Below are 20,007 nucleotides of genomic sequence, written 5' to 3'. Positions count from 1 at the left end.
GGTTCCTGTTGTTCTTGACTGAGCTCCACTCAGCTGCCAGGTCCTCAGAACCCCTGACCCCACGCAGAAGAATGTGGCATTAAAGTCACACCATCTAGGGGGTGTGGTGTGTGCACCTGCTTTTTTTTTTTTTTTTTTTTTTTTTTTTTTGGCTGTTCACAGTGAAAATCCAGGAGGCCTCAGCTTCCTGGGACAGCCTGGGAACCATGGGCTAGCATGTGCCACCCCATTCCCAAGGTGCCATCCAAGGCCTTCTTTGTGCTGTCTTGCCTGTCCCTCCCTCTCTGTCTCTCGCCATCCACTCCTGTATTTGTATCAGCATCTGAGCTCTAGGCCTCTCCCAGTCCCCACCACTGGCACGGTCACCCTGGAAACTTCCTCCCAAGCATTTTCTATCATCTGGTTAATTTACTCCCCTCCCCTGCTGTCTGCCCAACTCTCTGGGTCCCAAGTCCCAGAAGAGCAGGGACCCTGCCTGCCCTGCACATCAGGTCCCTGGATGTCACCGAACAGTCTGCTGTTTGAAGCCTGCTAGGAGCCTCAGCTCCTCCACACAAACTCTTCTTGGGCGTGGCCATACCCACCACATCCTGGCCTGTTGAAGGCTCCTCAGTTCTCCGAGCGTTGCTGCTTTAGTCTTATGGTCCTTGCGAGCCACTGTACAGACCGACTGTGGCATGATCCCAGGTGCTGGTGTCCCAAACCTGGTGGTCCTACTTCCTTTAGTGTTTCCATGGGCTCTTCCCTGTCAACAGACGCTCAGCTTCCTGACGACCCCTTACCCAGCCTCAAGGTTGATTCCCGTGTCTTCTCTACCAGACAAGGTGTACTTGGGCCCCCCACGCCTCTTCCAGGAGCTACAGGACCTGCAGAAGGACCTAGCAGTGGTGGAGCAGATCACCCTGCTTATCAGCACCTTGCATGGTACTTACCAGGTAGGCGTGGCCCAGGGGAGGTGAGGGAGCTGCCCCCCACCCTGCCTCTCTGCACCCCGTGACCCCCTGACCCTCGCAGAAAGCTTTGAGTATGTCTGGCTTTATGCACCAGTTAGAGCTCTTACAGCTCATCCCTGTTCTCCGCCCCAGGTTTCAGAGCATCCTCTTAGGTGTCCCTCTGAGAGGAAGCAGCAGCTGGGTGGGCACTCATCCAGGGCTGGGAAGTCCCGCCTCCCGTGGGGCTAAAGGAGCAGGCGTGTTGAAGGCTTTAGCCGGTGGTCCCGGGTGCTGTCACTGGGTTAGGTTTTCTGTGGGTTTTTTTTTTGTGGGGGGAGCCAGGAGACTGTGGTGACCCCTTCTCTCCCCAACACTAGAATCTGAACATGACTGTGGCCCAAGACTGGTGCCTGGCCCTCCAGAGGCTTATGCGCGTGAAGGAGGAGGAGATCCACTCGGCCAACAAGTGCCGCCTGAGGCTCCTGCTGCCAGGAAAACCTGACAAGTGAGGGGACCTGGGAGGGAGGGGCTGGGGCCAGTGAGGGGGCGGGGTGAGAGAGAGAGGTGGGGGCGACAGCGAGCGAGAGCGCCTTGGACCTCCTTCTGTGATAAGAGACTTACACACCCACTATGGGCCATGTCCAGGATAGCACCTGGCACATAGTAGGTACTTAGGAACAAGCGTGTGAATGAAGGGACATCTTACTGCCATCCCGGGTTAGCTTGCTTTTCTGTTGGCAGACTCACATAGACTACCCTCCTTCCTCACCTCAGCCGGTGACATCCCAGATGCTCACAGATAGACCCGGCCACCCCTTTCAGGTCCTCTGCTCACAAGATTCACCACAGGACTGTGGCACCCTCTCTGTGTGGAGAAGTGCGTGGCTGCAGGCCCGCCCAGCAGGCAGGCAGGCTAAGGGAAAGACTGTCTCACGGCTCTGTAGGCTGTGCCTGAGCATCCTCACTTTACACAAATAAGGAAGTGAGGCCAGGGGACAGGGGATAAGTGACAGGTTCAGGACCCCTAGGCTTTGCTTGTGAACGTCTCTGTGGGGTCTGAGCTGTGGGAGTTGGGGAAATGTTTGCCGCTCAGATGCTTAGACGTGGGTCTCTGGGGGTCGGGGAAGAGAGCAGGGTCCTGACATTTGAATGTGGGAGGCTGCAGCTGGAGCAGATGCCTCCTCTTGTGTGCCTTATTCTCGGGGGGGGGGCACCTAGAGACTGAGAGCCACTGCCCTGCCCACCTCCAGGAGGTGGCCTTACTCCCAGGACTCTCAAGGGGCCACTGCTGCTCTGAGGTGATATCTTCTCTATCTCTCCTTCCTCTATCCTCCCCACCCCTTCCATCCCTCCCTCCTGTCTTCCTCTTCTCCTTTCTGCTCATTTCCGCTCTGCAGTCATCTCTTGAGTGAGCGGGCCAGCCTCTGGGAAGACAGTCTGAAGTCCGTGCCTTTAGCTCTGGAGGCCAGCAAATGGTGGCAGCTGGTGCTGCCAGAGTCTTAGCTGGGCACAGAGCCAGGGGTGTTGGGGGTCAGGGACTGGGCTGCCAAGAACGGCTTAGTTTCTCCAGCCAGGTGCCCCCTGCCCATCACAGAGGGTGGAGTTTGCCAGGCCACAGGCCTCCCTCCATCTCCAAGAACGTGCGTTGAAAAAGAGCCTTTCAAGGCCTTCTGTGGAGCTGAGCCGCTGTACCAGGCACTCACGGGGTCCTGCCTCATCTTGCCGTCCACAGGTCTGGCCGTCCCATCAGCTTCATGGTGGTCTTCATCACACCGAACCCCCTGAGCAAGATTTCCTGGGTCAACAGATTGCACTTGGCAAAGATCGGGCTGAGTGAGTAGGGCTGGGGGCGGGGCCAGAGCGGGGTAGGGAGAGAGGCGGGGGATGGGGGGGGAGGGGGGTCTGAGCTTGAGGTGGTCAGTGAGTCCGGCATGTCCCAGTGGGATGGAGCTGATGCCACACAGAAACACAGAAACAACGCCCGCCCGGTTCTCAACCTCTGACCACCCCCAACCTCTCTAAGCCTTGGTTTTCTTGTCCCTGGGTTATTGGGATTTGACACAAAGTGAATTAGCTGCCAGGGGGAGGTGACCCCTGCCTGCCTGCTAACCAGCCATGGGAGCACACGCTGGTGGTACCCGATTATCACCCATGCAATCTCCGTATGGTAAAAGAAATCTATATGGCAGGCTGGATGCTGGTGAAATCCCACATACATCCTTGTTCATCCCTGAGGTATGTCTGTTGAGAGCTTAAGTCACACAGCAGGAAGGTTAGATGTAGGATTCAGACACCGGGCGCTGTGCTGCCAGAGCCTTGGGCACCTCGCTTGCCTGTGACCCATCTCTGCCATATTGACATGGTGTAATGATTTTATCTGTTTGTTTTAAGGCTTAGCATCCTGGACAGTCAGAACTGTATGGTAGAGGTCTAGCTGATACTGGGAGCGTCTTTGTTTACCTTGACTGTGTATGTGATCTTCTTATAGATGAGTTTTTTTTTAATTTTTATTTTATATGTGGTTGTTTTTGTCTGAGTATGTTCCACATGTATGCAGTACCTGCAGAGGCCAGAGGAGGGCATCATAGATCCTGGAACTGGAGTTGGAGATGGTTGTGAGCCACCATGTGGGTGCTGGGAATCAAACCTGGACAAGCAGCTGGTGCTCTTAACCAATGAGCCATCTCTCCAGCTCCTCCAATAGGTTTTAAAAACCATTTCTCAATCAGGAGTCAGCTGGGTTTCAGTCATTAAAAACCCTTTTTATTTGCCTCATATAGCAGTGTGTGTGTGTGTGTGTGTGCGCGTGCATGCATATGTGTGAGTGTATGCATGCATGTGTGTATGTGTGTATGCATGTGTGAATGCATATGTATCAGTGTATGCATGCATGTGTGTATGTATATGTGTGTATGCATGTGTGTGTGAGCGTGTGCATGCATGTGTATGTATGAGCATGTGTATACGTGTGAGTATGTGTATGTGCTTGTGTGAGTGTGTGTGTGCTTGTGTGAGTGTGTGTGTGTGTGTGTGTACTCAAGTAGAGGCCAGAGGACAGCCTTAGGTGTTTCCCAGGCACCATCCACTTTAAAAGACAAGACTTGTCTGTGTACCACTTGCATGCCTTGTGCTTGTGTAGGGTGGAAGAGAACTCGGACTCCCCTGGAAATGGAGTTATGGGTGGTTGTGAGCCATCATGTGGGTGCTGGGAACTGAACCTGGGTGCTCTGGAACAAGGAAAAGCAGTCAGTGCTCTAACCACTGAACCGCCTCCCCAGCTGCCCATGTTTGTTCTAGGGCTGAGCTAGGCTGGGTGGCCAGCAAGTCCCCAAGGACCTGCCACTCTGTTAAATGCTGCAATTACACTCATGGTGGTGGTTCCCAGCTTGGTTTGTTCGCTTCCCTATGTAGCTCTGGCTGTCCTGAAACTTACTTTGTAGACCAGGCTGGCCTTGAACTCACAGAGATCTGCCTGCCTCTGCTTCCCCCCATCCCCTGGTAATTTTAGGCATAAAGAGCCCTGAAAAAGCTCGGAAGGCCCTCTGCTCTCAAGGAACTTAAATTTGGGATGGACACACGGACATTAAGTGGAGTGGTGGTCTGCGAAGGGGTGAAGCTGGTCATGTGGCTGTGTCAGGGAGAAGCCAGGGGCGGATGTGGGTGTGTCAGGGAGAAGCCAGGGGCGGATCTGGGACAAGCCATTCTGTTGCTTGGAGGCCGCAGAGGGTGGAGGGAAGGCTTTAAGATAAGACTTGGAGGTTCTGGCCCTTGGAAGGGCTGAGGTGCTGTCCCTGTCATAGCTTTAAGGTGGGCCAATGCTAAAACCCAGTGTAAGCCCCTCTGCCTCCCTACACCCCTGCCTCCTGCCCCCTCTTCCCCTTCTCCCTTGTTCCTGTCTCCCTGCCGCTGACCCCTCCCCCTTCCCCTGTCTCTCCCCCACCTTCCCCTGCTTCCTGCCCCCTGCCCCCTGCCTTACCCCTCTGTACCCCTGCTCCCTTCCCCTCACCCCTCCTCTCTGCACCCCTGCTCTTTTCCCTCTGCCCCACCCTTTTCCCATTCTCCCCGCCTGCTGCCCCCTGCCTCCCCCCTTTATTCTTTTTCATTTCCTTCCTCCTTCCTCCTCCCCCTCTTCCCTTCTACTGCCCAGATGGAGATAGGGCGTCATGCCCAGCGCGGCTTTGTCTGACTAAGCCACTCAGTTCTCCTTTTCCTCCTGTTTTGAGCCGGGGCCTCCCAGAGCTGAATTTACTCTGTGACCCAGGCAGGCTTTGAACTCACCATCCTTCCACATCAGCCCCCCAGGTACTTGGGATCACAGGCAGCTTCCCAGCAGAACCTGGACGTCCTGTGGAGCTGGGCTGGTGCTGCTGGGCCTGGCGCTGACTGAGGCCAGGGGAGCCCCGAACTGTCTAATCTCCAGTCACTTCAGCAGCCTCAATAGGAAGTCAGTCAAAGTTCTGTTTAAATGTCGGGCCCCCTAGGGCTTGAGTCACTTGATCTTTTCATTTGGCTGCTTTTGTTTCTCATCTGCTGTGTTCCACGCACGAGTGTGCGTGTGCGTGTGTGTGTGTGTGTGTGTGTGTGTGTGTGTGCATGTGTGTGTATGTATGCATGTATTGTGTATGTCTTCACATGTGTGTATCTCTGTGTGTATGTCTATGTGTATGCATATTTGTGTGTTTGTGTATACATATGTATATATGTCTATGTGTATGCGTATGAATATGAATGTGCATATATTTGTATGTGTTCATGTGTGTATAGATGTGCATATGTGTGTGTGTGCATGCACGTATGTGTTTGTGCTTATGTGTGTGTGTGAGTGTATGTGTGATGTACAGGGAGCAGGACCATGTTAAAGATGTGTCAGTCCTTTATCATAGTTAATTTTCTTCCCGCATCAGTGTGTCAGGATGGCCATCCCCTGAAGACAGAGCGAGGAGGGACAGGAGAGCTTTGGTCTAGAGGGGGACCTGCAAACACTGGCATTGCCCTGTGGTCCTGGGAAAGGCAGACCTCCTTCCTGAGCCCCAGTTTCCCCGATCTGTGACTGACTGGATCTCTAAGGGCCCTTGCTTATTGTAATGGGGTCCCAGGTGCACCGGAAGGTTCAGCGGGTGGCTGGGGCAGACTTTGTCCCATGCGACCTGGAGCCAGAAAACACCGTTTGGTTCCCAGTTCCAAGGCTTCTAGGCTGCTCTGTCCTGACAGCTGCTTAGCTCTCAGCTCTGGAGGAATCAGAGTCGAGACCTTGCAGGTGCTTCGGGCCACAGGGTTCTGGTGAGAGCGCAGGGAGCTGGGGCGCGGGGTGTGTGTGTGAGACAGCCATGCACACCGGAGTTAGCGCCTCCCATAGCGCTGCAGAGCTGGGCCAGGCTCTTCCCAGACATCACGGCTGCTCTGCTCTGTACAGAGAGGCTTGGTGATGGGTACACACGGAGGGCTCAGGGGAGGAAGGGAAGGTCGGGGCTCTCAGAGTCCTGCTGCACCCCAGTTTTTTTTTCTGGAGTCTTGACCAGTGTGAACAATTTGTTTTATTTTTAAAGATTTATTTATTTCTTATATACACTGTATCTGTCTTCAGACACACCAGAAGAGGGCATCAGATCCCATTACAGGTGGTTGTGAGCCACCATGTGGTTGCTGGGAATTGAACTCGGGACCTCTGGAAGAGCAGTCAGTGCTCTTAACCACGGAGCCACCTCTCCAGCGCCTGCACCCCAGTTCTTAAGGCTCTGTTTCCCCGAACCTCATCTCCAAGGGCCTAGAACCTCTCCTGCTGACAGCTCTCCAGAGAGGGCCTGGGTGTGGCAGGCTTCTGAGGAGCCTCAGAGGCTGCATGCAACCGGATAGCCTCCCTGTTGTGTATGTCCGCCCCTGTCTTCTCGGCTACTCAGCACTAACGTCTGCAACCATAGCCCTGGGAAGCCTCTGTGTCCTAGATCTAAGCCTCATTAACTCTGCAAACCTTCCCAGTGCTAGGATCCTCTAAGCCAGTGATTCTCCTGGGGCCTGGAGATATGGGGGTCAGGGGAGCAGGGTCTTGAGAACTGAGGTGCAGCAGAACTCTGAGAGCCCCAACCTTCCTAATCCTGTGACCCTTTAGTACAGTTCCTCATGTTGTGATGACCCGTCAACCACAAAATTATTTTAGCTGCTACTTCGTCACTCTAATTTTGCCACTGTTACGAATCATAATACAAAATTCTGCTTTCTGTTGGTCTTAGGTGACCCTCGTGAAAAGGTCATTTGCTTCCCAAGGGGGTTGAGACCCACAGGTTCAGAACCACTGCCCTAAGCTTTTTTTTGGATACGCTGGCCCTCTTCTCTGGAAAGGGGTACAAGGCTCTACACCCTAGCTGGGAAGTTAGGACCTTCGGGTGGCTCCCAAGCATCGCAGGGTGGGGTGACTTATTGAAAGGTTGCTTGACCTGGTGACTGGCTGTGACTGGCAGCATCTCCCTGCACTAGGCCATCTGATAAGGCCTGGAAGACAGCCTTGGATCTGGGAATTTTGAGAACAGTGGTCGGCGATGGTGAAGACTGCACCCTGGAGGCTGAGCACACCGCAGGGCTAGAGGTGGCTCAGCCTCTCTCCACCGTGTTAAGAGGAGGGATGGTGATCGAAAATGGCCACCATTTCTCCAGGGCCTGGTACATCTTAGACCTGGATATTTATTTATATTCTTTTTAGGCTTCCTTACAACTCTAAGTGATGAAAATTCGGTCCCCTGTTCTCTAGAGGAGGCGACAGGCTCCGTGTTGAAGGCTGGGTTAGGCAGTGCCTAGGCTGCTTCTAGCAGATTGGAGGGAGTGGTTCCTAGGTTGGGAGTGGGGTGGGGGAGGGCTTCCACCCCCAGAGCTCCTTCCTGTGCCTCAGTGGCTCTTCAGATCCATGAGCATCGACACACACGGCCCCAAATAAGCCTCTGCTTGGTGTCAGTTGAAATCACCGCTGTGCCTTCGGTGCTGCTCCTGAATGTCACCCATCCCAGTGGGCTTTCTGTGTTCAGTGGCCACAGCCTCCTCATCTGGTCCCAGCTGCTCTGGTCTTGTAACAGGGACAACGGCAGTGGCAGATGGGGAGCCGCAACTCCATTTTCTTTTAGTGTTCCCAGTTGCACACAAGAAAGGCACCATCTGGAGGGAGAAGGTCAGATCGTTAAAAAAATATATATATATATACACGGGAATGAATTGTCAGGGCCTGATAGACTGTGGGTGTGCAGGGGAAGGGAGGGAGGACGTGGGGGGAGGTGTAGGGGCGGGGCTGTGAGTTAACCCATCTGACTGTCAGGTGGGCCAGCTCCACAGGTCTCCTGCCTGGCATGAAAGGTCTGTTTGGCTGTAAGTGGCAGGGACGGTTTCTCAGATTGAGTTGTGTTTATTTGAGGCTGCTGGGCCTTAACTGAGAGGCAGCAGGGCACCCCATTTCCCCGTGACTTACTTTCTTTACTGCAGTTTCCCCGTGGTGTGCACACGTGCAGAAGCTGGCTTTTCCGTGGCAGGACTAGGTTTCACGGGACAGTTTCCGGGACCCAGAGTGTGAAGGGCTGCTTCCGGGGCCCATTGGGAAATGCTGTCAGCGCTGAGTGCTTCATCTGGGGATGGGGGCCACACTGGGGTCACCGGCCAGCCTCTGTGCATTAAAGGAAGCGTCTAGCCAGTGTAGTCACCGTGTGTCTCACTCCAGCCTCTGTGGCCCTGCTGGCGTTTGGGCTGGACCTCCTCCCAGGAGTGATTTTTTTTCCTTACACATGCTGGCCTTTCATAAAAGCAAGTCGTATTGCCTGGGTATTTTAGATAGCAATGCAAAACGGACAACCGAGAGAAAGGTTATGTTCAGGTTGCCCCTGGTTACTGGCATGTGTCTGTAGGTATGGCTTCCACCGTGTAAGTGGTTGCACAGAAAATGCACGGATAGATAGTTTTGGCCTTCACGGACCACCGGCATGGTAGAGAACCTTTCTCCCCCTCCCCCCAATGCGTGTACGCAGGAATGGAGAAGCCTGTGGAGGAGCAGAGCCAGCCCGGTTCCTTTAGTTATAATAGGTTGTGTCTCATAAGCTCATCTGAAGGGAAAACTTCATTTAACCCCTGACCTCCCACGCATCACCAGATTAGCCCAGCCAACCTTTGGCATGCCCGGGTCATTTCCATTAGCCCAGGATCGAAGTGTGTGCTCCATCAAGTGTGCGCAGGCCATACAGATAAATAGCTGTGGAAGAGCTTGCTGTGAAATGCTTGCCCTAGCGTGCCTGGTGGCCCAGGTGCCGTCTTTAGGATCTCAGACAAACCAGGCATGGGTGAGTGGGCACATGCACACATGCACACATACACACACGCGTGGAAACGCATATATAGGTGGGGGTTGGAAAATGTGACAAGATCCAAAAAGGCAGCCTCCAGAAATGCCTGGTGTGACCTGGAGCAGGCTGGCCAGCATCTTGAGAGATGGCGCCACCTAGTGTCAGCCCAGGGGAAGATCAGCGCTCAGAATCCATGGCTGGTCTCGGCTTTTATTGCACAGCGGATGGACATAAATTGAATTGCCCCAACCTCGAGACACTTGCAGTTATGAGGGACGTGACAGCTCTGATGGGCTGGGACTCTGTCGGGAGGGAAGGATGGGAGTGCGGTGAGGCAAAGCTTTTAGGAGAGGAGCCAGCTGCAGAACGGCTCAGGTAGCCGGGCAGTGTCCCTCGTAAAGGGACATCAAGAGCTGCGCGCTGAAACTGCTGACAGCTGTGGAGCCTGGTGACCAGGAGATGCAGCTGGGAGGGAGGGGTGGTCCTGTGTCTTCCGGAAGAGTCTGGCTGGGCCTTACTCCAAGCAGACCAGGACACCAGTGGTGTTTGCAAACAGCGGTGAGCTCTGTGGAGTTGTTACGGACTGGCCTGGAGGTTGGACGAAGGGCCGTTTGCCACCAAGGAGGAGAGTGTGGGACTGAGGGAGGCTCTTGTCCCAACAATTAATGACCTCCTTATGACACTAGAGTTGTAGGCGCTCTGCAGGTGGGCATCTTTGGACAGAGCTGGAACATTGCTAGGCCTCTGTGACAGTGCACTGAGGACTCCAGTTCTTGCAGGTTTAGTGAGAAGACCTTGATTATAGGAGCCTAGCAGCCCCAAGTCCCTTTGTCGGTGCTGCCTCAGGCCACAGTCAGGACCTAGTTTTGCTTCCCAACCCCTGTGTCTCAGCGTCACTTCTATGGTGATGAGCACTTTATCCACATTTTATTTCTGGGAGTGCTGGCCAGGTGGGCCCACAGCCCTTTTCTCATCGCTGTAACAGGAACAAGGAGGGAAGGGATTTTTTGTAGTTGTTGTTGTTGTTGGATTGTAGCCTGAGAGGGCATTCCACCATGGAAGGAAAGAAAGGCATGGAGGCAGGGCCTTGAGGCAGCTGGCCACGTCACATCTGCAGCCAGGAAGCGGAGAGAGACGGATGCTGACGCTCAGCTCACTTTCTCCTTTCTGTTTAGCCCAGGACCCCAGCCTAGGGGATGGTGCCGCCCATGATCAGAATAGGTCTTCCCTCCTCGGTTAACCCAGGCTAGAAATCCCCTCACAGATGTGCCTGGAGGCTCGTTTCCATGGTGATTCTAGAGACAGTTAGGTTGCAATCAGTGTTAACCACCACACCTTGGTGGTTCCTGAAACAGGGAGAAAGGAAGGTTCCAGGGCTGCAGAGATGGCTCAGAGGTTAAGAGCATTGTCTGAACTCAGGTCCTGAGTTCAGTTCCCAGCAACCACATGGTGGCTCACAACCATCTGTAATGAGATCTGATGCCCTCTTGTGGCCGGTAGGCACAATGCAGGTAGGACACTATGTACATAATAAACCTTAAAGAAAAAGAAAGGAAGGCTCCTTAGTAGGCAGAATTACTGGGGCTGGTATTAATTTCTTTGCTCCCCCTTCCTCTCATTCATTCATTAAAATATTAAAAATTTTATTGTGTATAGGTATTTGCTCACATGTAATGTCTGTTTATTTTTGTGCCTGATTCGGATCCCTTGGGACTGGAGTTATAGACAGTCGTGAGCCACCATGTGGGTCCTGGGAGTCAAACCTGGGTCTTCTGGAAGAGCAGCCAGAGTTCTCAGACTCTGAGTCATCCCTCCATCCCCGTTTCATACATTCTTTGAGCACATGTGTTCTGAGCTCTTAGTCCGTGCTGCGGGATTAGGGGCAAATGACGTGACCCAGACCCCAGCTTACAGCTTACAACCGAGTTACCTGTGATGACAGCCACACGGGATCTGTGGCTGACACGGATTCATGTGGGCATCGACACCGAGGGGAACAGGACAGGCTTCAGTGAGCACTCAGAGGGGACTGCCATCAGCCAGGTGGTCAGGAAGGGCATCTCCTCACCATCGCTGGTATAGATCCGCCTCTCACTTCTTCCGTCATAGGCATCTGACTCAGTTCTTGAAAACAGGAGCCTTTGCATATCCTGTACAAAGGATGAAGGGACACCTCATCACCAAACCCCACTCCACTCAGCAGACAGGTCTCACATGGTCCAGTCCAGGCCTGGGACTCACCACAGAGCTGAGGGTGGCCTCGAACTTCTGATGCTTCTGCCTCCATTTCTGAGGGCTGGACTATGGGTGTGTGTATCACGCCGGATTCATTTCGTGCTGGGCATAGAACCCAGGAACTCTTGCATGCTAGGCAAATGCTCCACCAATGGAGTCACATATCTAGCCTTACAATCTCATCCCCAACCCCACTCACGCCTTGACTGGATGGTCACTGAGCTCCGAAGATTTGTCTTTAATTGCTGTCACTGGGGTTACAGGTACTCCCTATCACAGCATTCACAGGGGTGCTGAGGATTTGAACTCAGTTCCTTATGCTTGCAAGCAAGTACTTTACCCATCGACTACTCCCCAGCCCAGTCACCCTTTCATTGGCAAAGGAATTGAGGCTCGGGGGATGGAGTGTCTGCACAGGTCGATCCATGGTAGGACCAGGCTGGGACCCTGCCCTCAGGTGTCCCATTTCTCTGCCCGTGGTCCGTAGACTGTGGTTCATAGCCTGATGCTCAGCTTCATCTCAAACCAACAGGCACGTGGGGTGGGGGGACTGATCGCAGCAGTGAGGTCACCACGGAACCTGGCCTGCTGGGGTCTGGGGCGACTCCCAGGGCCGAGGGCCAGTCGTTATGGCTGGGGCTCACACTCTGACTAGTTTCGTATACCTCCTTCCTCTCGCTGCAGGGGAGGAGAACCAGCCAGGATGGCTGTGTCCTGATGAGGACAAGAAAAGCAAAGCCCCATTCTGGTGCCCCATCTTGGCCTGCTGCGTCCCCGCCTTCTCCTCCAGGGCCCTCAGCCTGCAGGTGAGTGGACCCGGCCGGTGGACTCGGCCGGTGGTAGCTGTGGAGGCCCTGCCTAGCCTGGGAGAGCCAGTGTCGAGGTTGTGTTGTTTGATGTGTTTATAAAAAGATAAAGAGAAGGGGAGATATGCTGTATGGAGGTGTGGGAAGGTGTGGGAAAGCCTCTGCGGGCTCATGCTGAGGCATCCCTTCCTCCTGAAGTACCAGCCACACAATGGTATAGTCTAGAATAGACTTTATTCAGGGCATGGGGAGGGAAGTTAAGAGGGTAGTAGGGGTAGAGAAAGGCAGAGACAGAGAGAATAGAGAAGCAGAGGCTGGCCATGAACAAACAGGTGGGGGGGGGAATGGGGAGAGAGAGGGAGCAGGAAGGCAAGAGCAAAAACAAGAGAGTGAGGAGGGGGCAGGCAGCCCCTTTTGCAGTGAGTCAGGCACACCAGGTAACTGTGTGTTGCCAGGTAACTGTGGGGCGGAGCTTAGGCAAAATGCTAACACCCGCTGCAGCCGGAAAGGCTCACCCAGCATCTCAGTCCAGCTTATAGACCCAGGGGGCCAAGCCATTTGTTTTCCTTCTGCGAGCTCTCTTTCCTACCAAGGGAAAAGGGGTCTGTGAGAATGACCAGCATGGGCCACAGGGTGGAAAATTCCATTATTTTGTGACAGCGAATGCCGGTGGCAAACCTCATCTGTTGAAGGTTTTGACTCTGCACTGTGCCCAAGACGACGCCGCGAGGCCAGTGCTGGCTTTGGCGGGACTGTTCTCATCCTGGGATGCTCTGTGGCGTCCATACCCCCGCCTGCCCACTGCATTCTCGTGTCTAGCTGTACTTCTTGTAAGAGTGGTTAGAACAGAGTTTCACAGGAGATGAAAGCCCAGCCAGGTCCTCCCCCTCCCCTAAAATGGCAGTCAGCTAAGGGGTTGGTTTAAGCTGATTACAGTCTCCTTGGTATTAACCACCAGGAAGCTCGCCCCCACAGCCATCACTTGTCCCTTATGTCCTGGCAGAGCCCGCCCCTCCATCTGGAGCCACCGTTGTCTATCCTCGGGGACGGGCGAGCGAGCGTGGGACCCAGCACAGATAAATAATCGCAGGAGCCGTACGGGCTGGGCTCTAGACGGGGTCTGTAAGAGCTGAAAGAGTACCCTGGCGATGTAAGTTCATCCTTCGTTCATCCGTCCGTTCACAGGTCATCCCCGAGCACCTACCGTATCCTAGAACTGGGAGTGCAGTGTGACCACCCCACGCTGCCTTCAGCCTAGTGGACAAAGGCAGGCAGGGCCTCGGCACACTGAAGGGAAAGCAGAGACACGGGGGCTACGTGGTTAGGGAGGCCCCTCGAGGAGGTGGCACTGAACGGAGATCCACATAGCAAGGACACAGACCCCAGAGGGCCCTGGGAGCCCACCTTCTAAGTGGTCAGATAGGTACGGAGCAGACCAATCGAAGGGGGCGGGCAGGAAATAGGACTGAGCTTGGCTTGGTTGTCTCTTAAAGGAGCCATATTCTAGTCCTGTTATGGTGGCCGGTAACTTTCAATGTGAGTTCTGGAAGGGGCACTGAGATTATCGCTGCAGGTGATGAGGCTAGCCCCGGGACAGCCTCGTAGTGTTTCATTCTTGAAGCCCCGTCGGACCTGAGGCAGGCAGGGGTGTTGATTTGAATCTTGATTTGAATCTGTGGAGGGAGGCTCTGTGGATAGAAGAAGAGGCCAGGAGAGCCAGCTGGGGCTTGGAGGCCAGTGCAGGAGCCTGTCAGAGACTGGGTGAGGCTGGGACCTAGAGGCCAGGGCTGGGGGCGGGGAAAAGTTAGAAAGGCTATCGCTTCTGCTGCCGAGCGAGCCTCACCCAATCAGGATAAAGAGTAAAGCCATGGAATACGTAAAGTTTATCTAATTCTTTTAAAAAATTATTTATTTATCATAAGTATACTGCAGTTGCCTTTAGACACTCAGAAGAGGGCATCAGATCCCATTACAGATGGCTGTGAGCCACCATGTGGTTGCTGGGATTTGAACTCAGGACCTCTGGAAGAGCAGCCAGTGCTCTTAACCACGGAGCCATCTCTCCAGCCCTCTAATTCTTTTTTGAGATTCGTTCACTTTTATGTGTATGTGTGTACACCACATGTATGCAGTATCCACAGAAACCAGAAGAGGGCATCAGATCCCCTCGGAACTGGAGTTACAGATGGTTGTGAGCTGCCACGTGGGTGCTGGGAACTGAACCCAGTTCCTCTGTAAGAGGAGTCAGTCTTCTTAACTGATCTGCTGAGCCATTTCTCCAGTCTCCCATGTAATAGTTTAAAAAAGTTACCCTGCAGAGTTTGGACTTGGGCCTGTGGGCCTTGGAGTGGAAGCCGGTGTCCACAGAGAGGAGATTGTCTGGGTTCATCCTGTGTTACTTACCTAAGGGTGGCCCTGGGCTGTGGCCTCTGTAGCGGGACCCAGGTACACAGTTCAGAGAGGGATGGCGGAGTCTCCAAGAGGGCTTCTGTCTCCTCTGCCATCCAGACCCTGGGAAGATAAATGAGGGCTCGTGAGTCTCCTCACTTGGAGCTACTAGGGCTGCAGAACGTGTGGGCTGGCAGTGTACTCAGCCCTGCTCAGCCTGGAGAGCCAGGCATGACTATCTCTGGGTAATGGGCCTGAAGGAAGGGGTTCCTGGGGGACCTACCAGAGCCTGTCTTGCCACATTTCCTGGGCTGTTCTAGCTCAGCCCTGCCCGCCTCCTACCTAGCCCAGACAGCTGTGCCCCATCAGCTCCGTGCTGGCAGCCGGATGACTTAGAGCCGAGCCTGCCAGCTTTGTCCAATTACTGAGGGAACAGACGTGCGTGCGGGCAGCTGCCCAGGCTTCTCTCCCGCTCACTCAGGCTCCCAGGTGGCCACAGGGCCGGGCAGCCAGCCCATTTCTTCCCCAAGGAGGCTGGAGCTGGACAAGGAGTATGCTGGCCCCGCCCCTTTCCTGGGTAGCCGAGACCTTGGCCTGTCACTGCTTGGTGAAGTGTGTGTTGAATTCTGTTCTTGCTGGCGGTTGGGGAGCAGTGCTCTTCCCGGAGTGGACAGCTGTGCCCATGTTGGGCCCTGCCAGATCTCTGCCCCAGAGAAGCTGGCCGTTGGAAAAGACGAAGACGGGGAGCCTTCCTGCCGGAGTTGCTCCCCAACCTGGAATGCTCCGGTTGTATGGCACTGGGAGACTGTTGTGGCTCTGTAGTGTAAAGTCACATCTTTATTGTTAACGCGAGAGACAACTGAGCCCCCTGACTGGGTCACAGCAAGAATGAAACGATACAGCTAAGGGTCAGGAGAGATGGCCTGGTGGTAAATGCTGACCACACAGACAAGAGTTCGATTTCCACACTCATTAAAAGAGATGCGTGTGTACTGTGGCCCTGAAGCAATCCTAGTGTTGGGGGGAAGAGGCAGATGGGGCTCCAGGCTCAGTGAGAGACCCTGTCTCAAAAGAGAAGGTGAACGGTAGTTGAGGAAACTCGCCCAATGTCGACAGCGCTGACCTCTGACCTTTAAGCAGGTGTGCGCACATGCCTGTATGTGCACACTCGACACAGTTGTGTCTGAGGTACTCGGGGTTCAAGGAACAGAGGTGAACATCTCAGCAGGCCCCCTGGGAGTTCCCAAAAGCTGAACCGCTGGCGAATCTGAGGATTCTTTCTGGGCTCTTGACTCCATTCTAAAGTAGGGGGCCTGTCCCTGGAGGGGCCGCAGGAGGTCACGGGAGGACATGTTACAAACCAGGCTTGTCTGAAGGCCTGCCTGGCCAGAGGTTTGGGAGGGTGGAGTGTATCTGTTTTGAGATGCTTTATTTATTTTTAAAATTTCATTATTTATTTATTATTCATTCATTCATTCATTTATTCGTGGGATGGGGGCTTTTCATGGTGCACATTGGGGTATCCATTTTATCCTTCCTCCATGTGGGTTGAGGGCATTGAACTCAGGTCGTTGGGTTTGGCGGCAAGCCCCTTTATCTGAGATGCTTGAGGCTTGAATGCCTTGTGGCACTGGGGTTGTAGCCCAGCCCCACAGAGGGTAAACAGCCAGACAGCTTAGCGCTCAGCTTCCCAGGGTCAGAAGCCTCTGTTCCGATGGCTACCAACCCTCATTCACCAGAACTGGTAATAGTTTGTTTTCTATGGCTATCATAAAATACTCGAGGTTGGATACCGTAAGAGGAAAAGAGGTTCATTTGGCTCACTGTTTCCGAAGCTGAACATCTAAAGTTCAGACAGCCCCCAATTCTTTCCCTGGAAAGGTCTCGGGGCGACGGCATTGTGGTGGGGCCGATCACACGAGAAGACCAGTGTTTGGTGAGAACCCTGGTTCATCTGGTAACAGCTCACTCTCAAGGGAATTAACTGGGGTCCCATGAGCACTGCATTCATCTCTTCCTGGGATGATGTACCCTCAACCTAATCACCTCCCTCCATGCCCCGCCTCTTACACTGCTGCCCTGGGGACCAGGCTCCTACACCGTATCAGCCGACTTGCTGGCTGCGTACTTGCTTAGCTGCGGTTCATGCCAAGCTCTGAAGAACTCTATGCAGGCCATAAGAGCCTCCGGGCTGCTGGGTACCGGGCATCCAGGGCTGTGCCCCATGCTGTTAAGCTGTCCCCTTCAGGTCTGAAGACCACCGCAGCTAGATGTCAGGTCCCTACTTACAGGGAGCTGAGGTGTAAGCAGGGTTGAGCAGAGGCTAGCTTCATGCAAACCCTTTGTCCAGCTGGTACCCTGCCCTTCTCGTGCCCCCGGCTTCCCAGAAGTGGGCTTTCTGTCACGAGTGAGCCTGAAGTCCAGACACATGTCCTTTTAAGGAAGTGTGTAGTTGTCACCACCATCTCAGACCCATTTCTGCCAATCCCCTGGCCCACGGGAGTTGCCATGGAGATGTCTGAGTCTGGGCTGTGATGACGCCATCAACCAGCACAGGCATGGTCACAGAGGTTCCGGTGGCTTCTCAATCAGTGTGTGGGCCCTGGATCCCCACCTGGGAAAAAGTGGGACACCGCAGCGCTGAGGCTTGCTGCCCTGGGACTTCCAGGTAAAGAGAGTTCTAGTCCTTCCCTCCGCCCTTAACATGCTGTGTGACCTCAAGTCACCGCTGACCCCTCTCTGAGCTTCAGTCTGACTGTTACACGAGGAGGGTGTCTGAGGTAACTTCTGGCCCTCTTGCCCGAAAGATGGTTAGGAATTTTGGTAGAATGTTCTAGCAGAGCGAGACTGGCAGGCTCTTCACCAGAAGAGGGCAGCACTTGCTTGGGAAAAGGCCCAGTGTCTGTCTCTGTGTCCCCTGACACAGCACCTTCCAGCCTGCCTGCACACCCTCTCTGTTCTGTCCCGAGAGCCAGGCTTCCCGGGTCAGCGTGGGGAAACAAGGCACCAGCCACAGGGGATATAAGCAGCCATTGGCGCTCAGCGATAGGTGACTGCCAATCAAGTTCCAGTTTCCATGTGTCCCCTACGCAAGCCGCCCAGGCCCCTGTCCCAGCGGACCCTTCTGTAGACAGATGCTAATGCAGAGGTCTCATTTTACACTTGCTCACAGCTTCCTGGAGTCACACAGGAGGCCCCTGGGGGTGCAGGAACAAGCACTCACCTGCTCTAGGAGCAAGCAGGCGGTGTCACCCATCTCCTCCGTGACCTAGTGCTGCCCTGGCCCCACTGTGGACTTTGTCTTCTCCATCTACAAAATAATTGGCTTGGGTGCAGGTGGGGTAGGGAGGGAGGCTTGAGGGCCCTCAACAAGCCTTATCTAGCAGCTGCCTGGTCCCAGAGCACCGGTCAGGCCCTTTCTGGACAGAAGGTTCTAGAAGGGCGACCAGCCAATATGAAGCGTAGGGAGCTGCGTGTGGCCCGTGTCCCTCTCTTTGACCCTCTCCTCAGGATTCTCATGTGGGCCAGTGGGCTCAGGAGCCTGTTGAATGTTAGTTATTTTGGCACTTCACCGATTAACCCAATTAACCCGATTAACTGTCTCTGTCTCCACAGCTTGGAGGTCTGGTCCACAGTCCTGTTAACTCCCCCCTTCTGGGCTTCTCAGCTGTCAGCACATCCCTTCCACAGGGCTACCTTTGGGTGAGTAGTGCCGTTTGCACAGCTTGGGGTGGTGGGGGCGGTCAGTCCTCAGGACTGGGACAGAGAAGGCGACACCCAGGAAGGAACGGTTCTGAGAAGGCCTCCTACGTGGCTAACAGCCCTGTCTATCAAAGGCTTCCTAGGAACCTTGGGAGTAGAACCTCATCCAGGCTGATGGAACTCAAGGAGGCTTTTGTAGGTGACCAGACCTCCAGGAGATAGATGAGTGGAAACCGTGCAGAGGCCCGAGTCACAGGAGGCCGGGCTCACAGGAGGGTCACAGGAGACTGGGGCCATAGGAGGCCAGGATCATAGGAGGCTGGGGTCACAGGAGGCTGGGTTCCTGGCCTCACCCAGGGCTCAGGCATCAACACAATTACTCATCTCACATGGAGTTTCCATTCACTTCCTCCATTTCTGAGGTTTTCGCAAAGCCCCGACTTTTGACTCTGTGCTCCTTGGGTTGCTGCATGTCCTCTTGCCCAAGATTCTGGCTTCATAGTCCCTGGCCATGCTGAAGTACGTGCTCCTTCCCATCTCTGTGCACTTGTGCCTTGGCTTAAGCTTCAGACTGTAGTACAAATATTGTTTTTCCTCACTGTTTCCCAATTATCATCTAGGACCTTATTCATCTATGTATGCATGCATCCACTTACTCTGTTTATCCTTTATCTGTTCATTTATCCACTCACTCAACCATCCATCCATCCATCTATCCATCCACTCATCTATTCATCCATCCATTCATCCATCCACCCACCCACCCATCCACCCATCCATCCATCCATCCATCCACCCATCCATCCATCCATCCATCCATCTATCCATCCACCCATCCATCCATCCATCCATCCACACACCCACTGACCTAGCCACCACTTATCCATCCAGTTGCCCACGCACACATGCATAATGCACCTATCCATTCACTTGATAGGCACATACTGTGTGCATACCATGAACCTGACACAAAAGCAAAACTGAACAAGACAGAGGGTCATTAAAGAGACCAGGGGCTCACTGGATATTGCTTGGGAGGCCTCTGCAGGGGGAAGCTTGAGAACTATGTGGTTGCTGCACCCACTTTATGGTAGTACTTGCTGCTTGATTGCCTTTGGCCCGAAAGTAATTTGTTAACTTGTAGCGGAAGCAAGTGACCTTTGTGTGTGTGGTGCAGGGTGTGTGTGGACACAAAAGAGGGAGTTTCTCTCCATCACTGTCCCTGAGAGCTATGTGTCATGTATGTATGTGTGTATGTGTATCTGTGTGTCTATGTGTGTATACTTATGTGTATCTGTGTGTCTATGTGTAAGTGTGTATATTTATGTGTGTCTGTGTGTATATGTATGTGTATGTTTGTATGTGAGTATGCATATGTGTGTCTGTGTACATGTGTATGTATATGTGTGTCTGTGTATATATGTATGTATTTGTCTGTATATCTGTGTATGTGTGTATATTTGTGTATGCATGTGTATCTTTGTGTCTGTATCTGTGTGTGTATGTGTGTGCATTTTTGTGTGCATATGTGTGTATCTGTGTATGTCTGTGTGTATCTGTGTGTGTGAATCTCTGTGTTTGTATCTGTGTGTATGTGTGTGTATTTCTGTGTGTATAAGTGTGTATCTGTGTGTG

The 20,007-nt window shown here is 53.6% G+C and overlaps 1 protein-coding gene across 6 annotated transcripts in view; it reads left to right on the top strand.

Annotated features, from left to right (window-relative positions):
- ARHGEF10L (Rho guanine nucleotide exchange factor 10 like) overlaps positions 1-20,007 on the top strand; it is a gene marked incomplete at its 5' end in the record, with an annotated part of 133,179 nt that overhangs the window by 86,437 nt on the left and 26,735 nt on the right. For all 6 annotated transcript variants that reach the window (XM_080921207.1, XM_080921206.1, XM_080921205.1 and 3 more), the window contains 5 exons: positions 820-935; positions 1,310-1,437; positions 2,665-2,765; positions 12,161-12,282; positions 18,286-18,372. In XM_080921207.1, coding sequence (XP_080777333.1) covers positions 820-935; positions 1,310-1,437; positions 2,665-2,765; positions 12,161-12,282; positions 18,286-18,372 — 554 coding nt within the window. The remainder of the gene's footprint in view (positions 1-819; positions 936-1,309; positions 1,438-2,664; positions 2,766-12,160; positions 12,283-18,285; positions 18,373-20,007) is intronic.

This window comes from Micromys minutus (assembly GCF_963924665.1).
Source record: "Micromys minutus genome assembly, chromosome: 9".
NCBI lineage: Eukaryota > Metazoa > Chordata > Mammalia > Rodentia > Muridae > Micromys > Micromys minutus.
This window is presented reverse-complemented; position numbering and strand designations above follow the sequence as displayed.